The 6,000-nt window shown below is 40.7% G+C and overlaps 1 protein-coding gene across 8 annotated transcripts in view; it reads right to left on the bottom strand.

Moving 5' to 3' along the window:
* The window catches only part of aak1a (AP2 associated kinase 1a), a 39,708-nt gene extending 35,307 nt beyond the window's left edge, over window positions 1-4,401 (bottom strand). For 4 of the 8 annotated variants that reach the window (XM_046871030.1, XM_046871031.1, XM_046871034.1 and 1 more), the window contains exon 1: window positions 3,460-4,400. In XM_046871030.1, coding sequence (XP_046726986.1) covers window positions 3,460-3,625 — 166 coding nt within the window. In that variant the 5' untranslated portion in view covers window positions 3,626-4,400. Of the gene's footprint in view, window positions 1-3,459 lie in introns of all 8 variants that reach the window. The other 4 variants (XM_046871033.1, XM_046871035.1, XM_046871036.1 and 1 more) reach the window with 2 other exon arrangements.
* Window positions 4,402-6,000: the final 1,599 nt, after the last annotated feature.

Raw genomic sequence — 6,000 nt, 5'->3', positions numbered from 1 at the left:
GGAAAGTAGGCGTGGGGCACGAGGGGACATACAGTACACACCAGATAATCAGGAAAAGACAAGTGTGTGTATGTCTGTACAAATGATTACAGAGCTGTGGCATATTTGATAAAAAAGCGTCCACGTTCTGCACAAAGCACTTATCAGGAGTCGGCGTCACGCCCAGACGATCACGTGATGCGCGATCCACAACGTGTCCATTCGCCTCGAAGTCAGAAATGTTGTTGTTTTTTTTTTTCCTCTTTGCGAGTCTAAAAAGACTGGAGAAGGTGTGGCTATGAGTCAGATCATGGAATCAAGGCGTGTCAAGTCTTCCAGATATGATCCCAAGTGGTCAGGGATTTCCTCTGGCAGTTTTAATAAATAATAATAATTTAAAAAAATGAAACTAATAAAATAAAATAAAACAACAATCAAATAAATAAACTAAAAAATAAATAATCAAATAAATAAAACAAATCTAATAAATAAATAAATACATTAACATTTTAAAAAGAATATACATTTCAAATATTTCTAGTATATCAATTTTAAATATAATATACATTTATTTTATTTATAAAACAAATTTCCGGGACACCCCACCACATCCTTTTTTTTTTTACTAATTAATAAAATTAATTACATAAATAAAAATAAAGAATATTTTCATTGAAATATTCGTTTTATTCCTTCTAAGTGAATGTAGTCAGGATCGATGACCACATGCTACATGCACCAAAACTTGGGCGGTTTATTTATTTATTTATTTATTTATTTATTTTCCCCCCTCAAGCGACATCACTTCCTGCATGGTTACGTGATCATGCATGCCTTCACGTAAATACGGGAAAAGAAGTGTTTTTGTCCGACATCCTGTGTGTGCGGTGAAGCTGAAGTGGGAAAAACAAAGACAGACTGAAAAATGGAACCAAACTGCAGGTTAATAGATCATGTGACTCTGTGCAATGCTGTGTGGAGCTTTTACACAAGCTATAAATAGCTCCGAGAATTCAATAAGAATTTTATAAGGGAGTGTACGGTGTGTATGCGAGTGTGAAAGGAATTTTGGCTGCTGCCACACCGAGCTCGCGTTCCTCAGGGGGGCGCAGGGTCACTCCCAGTTCCTCAGGCAGGTTATTTAGAGATCATGGTGCCTCAGGCATCTTAAACCAAACCGAAGACACTGTACCACAGAAGCCTGCATCACATCCCCACCACGTGACGTCCTGCATCACATCCCCATTACGTAACGTCCTGCATCACATCCCCACCACGTGACGTCCTGCATCACATCCCCACCACGTGACGTCCTGCATCACATCCCCATTACATAACGTCCTGCATCACATCCCCACCACGTGACGTTCTGCATCACATCCCCACCACGTGACGTCCTGCATCACATCCCCACCACGTGACGTCCTCCATCACATCCCCACCACGTGACGTCCTCCATCACATCCACGCCACGTGACGTCCTCCATCACATCCCCACCACGTGACGTCCTGCATCACATCCCCACCACGTGACGTCCTGCATCACATCCACACGTGATGTCCTGCATCACATCCCCATTACGTAACGTCCTGCATCACATCCCCACCACGCAGAATTCTCTTTTCTGATTGAGTGGTGTTTTTTTTTTTTTTTTTTTTTTCAAATTATGTGTGTCAAAATCGAATCAAAGAAAGAAAGAAAGAAAGAAAGAAAGAAAGAAAGAAAGAAAGAAAGAAAGAAAGAAAGAAAAGGTCAAACTGAAAAAAAAGAAAATGAAAACCAAAAAAAGGAAAAGAAAGAAAGAAAAAGTCAAACTAAAAAATGAGACCCAAAAAGAAAACCAGAAAGAGAACTGAAAGAAAGAAAGAAAGAAAGAAAGAAAGAAAGAAAGAAAGAAAGAAAGAAAGAAAGTAGGAAAGAAAGAAAGAAAGCTGAATAAAAGTAAGAAAGAAAGAAAGAAAGAAAGAAAGACTTCCTGTGGTAAAAGGGGAATAAAACACTTCCTGCTGTATGTAACACGTCACACATCCTGCTTATGATTGTGCTCCTGCACTCCTGAAAGCGTGTGACTCTTTATATATTTCTGAATAAGGGTATAGAACACATGATGAGATTAATGATTAACTATGTACTGACACACACACACACACACACACACACACACACACACACACACCTCACAGTTCTGTTCGAGTATTAAATGAAGCGCTGTTAACTCACAGGAGAATCACAAGGCCGTGACTCAGCTCACTTACAGCAGAACAAGGTCACCAGTCCAGCCTGAGGCCTGAGGCAGCGGAGTGGAGCTCACAGCTCGCTATTCCTCACGCTAATGATTCAGCGTCCGATGATAGAACTGAGGCTCGCTCCAGCAATAAAGGCCAGAAAATGAGAAAGGAGACCTTTAACATGAGAAGAAGGAACGTGCTTCCTGACCACTCAGTATGGAGAACACAACCTGAGTGACTCCGATCGAAAAAAATGAGTTTGGTTCAAAACAGAGCAGCGCTGACCTTTTCCAAGTGTACAGACCCGTCCAACCCATGCAAAATCGTACAAATGAATGGAGACCTGTCAAGAGCGTCCCAGAATTCTCTGTTCTGACTGAAGAGTAGCACTTTAATTTTTTCGAAAGAAAGAAAGAAAAAAGATTAAGAGAAATTATTAAAAGTAATAAAGTAAGTATAATAGAAAGAAAAAAGAGGACTAAAAGAAAGACTTTTGACACCACAACATCCACCAAAACATCATAATCCAACAATGTGCAGATACAAATTTGCATGATATTTGCATACTGGATCAGTATTGGCTCTTCTGTTTTGTGATGTAATAACACCAGCTGGTCATGTGTCAGATCGATGAAAGGTCTCAGGAATAATACAAAGAGTTCGTGGGATTTTAATCTACTGTACAATCTGAGATCAACATGCAGAAACACTACACAGAACTGATCACACACACAATATTCAACCACTGAATATTAATCACTCTGCCTGAATTTAAAAGGAGAAGAAGAGAAAAGGGGGAAAAAAAGGAGGAGAAGGGATAAAAGGGAGGGAAGGTAGAAAAAGTAAAGGAAGTGGTGGAAAGAATGGGAAGTGAGGGCAAGAAAAAGAATTGAGGTAAAAAAAAAAGTGAAGGAAAGAAAAGAAGTGAAGGAAAGAAAAGAAGTGAGGGAAAGAATGGGAAGTGAGGGAAATAAATTTAAAGAAAAAAGAGAAAAAGTAAAGAAAGTGATGGAAAGAAAGTACACAGTGAGGGAAAGTAAAGGAAGTGGACAGAAAGGGAAAGTGAGGGAAGAAAATAAAAATAAAAGGAGATAGTAAAAAGAATTGAGAGGATAAATGAGGGAAAGAAAATAAAACTGAGGTCAAGGGAGTATCTGAATGAAAAATATATAGACAATGTATGAAAACACAGTGGGACAGACAGACAAACAAACAGACAGACAGACAGGACGAGGTGTTTTGCTGGTTCACCTTCAGCCACTGTTTCCTCCACTGTGACATGGTGGCGGCCAATGGTGAAAACGCGGCCGATGAAGGCGCCTCCTCCGCCGGATCCTGCGCCGCCTCCCGCCCCGGCGCCTCCTGAACCGGGCCCGGAACTCACCGCCTCCCGCCGGCTGTCGAAAAACTTCTTCATTGTCGTCCTTCTGTCTCACACAGAGTGATCCAACAGAGTGATCCTACAGAGTGATCCCACCAAGAGATCCCACAGAGTGATCCTACAGAGTGATCCTACAGGGAGATCTGAAATGCCCAGCTGTCACTCATGGAGCGGAGATCCCTCAAAGCGGTACTGCAGCGCAGCTCAGGAGGCGAAGATCTCATGAAACCTTCCACCAAGATCAATAAAACCAATGAACCCAAACCCCAGACACGGCAAATCAATCAATCACCCAGTAAATAGAAGTAAAGCGGTTTATCGCAGGAGCATGATGAGGACAGCGCGGCGTCCTGAAGGCCGGTGAACACCGCTGGTGTTACGGCTGACTCAGAGACCAGACACGATCATGGAGCTAGCCGGGGTTTAGCACACTGAGCTGGAGAGAAAGCCAGGCATGGAGCACAGAGCTAGCGGTCACTGTTAGCTCTCTGGATCAGCGCCATGGTAATCTCGTATAAAACCCCCCCGCTGGAACACGGCGTGTGGAAGTGAAGAGAGAGCCGAGAGCAGCGCGCTCCTGCAGCTCAGAGCTCCGGGGCTGCAGCCGCTGACGCAAACGGAACACGCGCACAATCAGTTACAAAGTAAACATCCACTTCCGGCTCCGAGCCTCTGATCTCCGTCCACTGAGTTCTCCTCAAATTACACCAGGAGGATGATAGTGGTGTTGGTGGTGGTGGTGATGGTGATTAAGAGGATGATAGTAATGAATGTGGTGTTGCTGAAGATGGTGATGTGATTATGGTATGGTGATGGTGGTGGTGGTGATGGTGGTGATGGTGGTGCTTGTGATGATGATGATGGTAATGATTATGATGATGGGGATGATCTGATGGTGATTATGGTGGTGGTGATGGTGGTGCTTGTGATGATTATAATGATGGTAATGATGATGATGGGGATGATGTGATGATCTGATAATGCTAAATGATGATGATGATGATGATGATGATGATAGTGGTGGTGATAGTGGTGCTTGTGATGATTATGATGATAGGGCTGATGATGATGATGATCTGGTGATGGTAAATGATTATGATGGTGGTAATGATGATGGTGGTGGTGATGCAAGTCAGCGTTTGAAGTCACAAAACAACCTGCATCTCAAAGTCTTCCCCCAAAACCATCTTATGGCGATATCCTGTACCCCAGATGAGATATTCAGTCTTCACAATCTGATATTAAGAAACATTATTCTTAAATTGTCCAAGAATTTGTAGAAGCAGTTTTTGCAGGTTGGTGAACCTCTGCCCATCTGAGAGGCTCAGCCTGTCTCCAATACACACTTTTATTCCCAGTCATGTTACTGATCTGATACCCAGCTGCAAATTGTTCCTCCAGCTGTTTCTATTCAGTAACACAAACTTTTCCAGCTTTTTCTCGTCCAAACGTTATTTTGAGACGTGCTGCAGCATCAACATTCAAAACTACTTACTTTTTTCCTTTAAATGGTAGAGTTACTCAGTTTCAACATTTCATATGTTTTCTGATCTACTGTGAATAAAATGTTGATTTATGAGGTTTGCAAATCATTGATATTTCTGCTTTTATTAATTTTATTTCCCAACTTTTTTGTAATTGGGGCTGTAGCACAGAATACAATGAAAAAATGTTGTAATGAAATGTAATGTTATTGTAAGTAATAGAATTCTGTACAAATAGAATAGAATAGTATTTGAGTTTGATCAGCATATACATACCTGTGTCTATTTCGAGCAAATTGTAAGTAACATCTTTATTACAGCTTAATTTCTAAATATAATAAATGTAAAATACTGTATGTTGACGATTTGATATGTATATCAAATATTTGCCAATGCTGCCCTCTAGTGGTATCACGAGGCATTGAGGAAGCGAGACTCATTACAGTTACTGTAATAAATGTCTGTACAAAACATTGGATTTCTTGCAAAAGCCTGTATTTTTCTCAAAATCCTCAGTATTTGTGTTAATGAACATCTCATTCCCATCGGAATGACACGTCCTTTTGTAATTGTTCACGAACAAGATCGTCAAAATGTTTAGTCATGTTGTCACTATGACTGCTAACGGTTTCAGTGTTTCTACAGTTAAACTATGGTTTGGGTTACAATGATTGAAAATTGATCTAGATAGATAGATAGATAGATAGATAGATAGATAGATAGATAGATAGATAGATAGATAGATAGATAGACAGACAGACAGGCAGACAGAGATAGATAGATAGATAGATAGATAGATAGATAGATAGATAGATAGATAGATAGATAGATAGATAGATAGATAGATAGACAAATGCAGCTAGAGGTAGCATGACACAGTGTATATATAGCAGGTGCAGGTGTAAATATATAAATGCTGTCTGAAAA

Source organism: Silurus meridionalis, chromosome 17 (assembly GCF_014805685.1).
Source record: "Silurus meridionalis isolate SWU-2019-XX chromosome 17, ASM1480568v1, whole genome shotgun sequence".
NCBI classification, from domain to species: domain Eukaryota; kingdom Metazoa; phylum Chordata; class Actinopteri; order Siluriformes; family Siluridae; genus Silurus; species Silurus meridionalis.
This window is presented reverse-complemented; position numbering and strand designations above follow the sequence as displayed.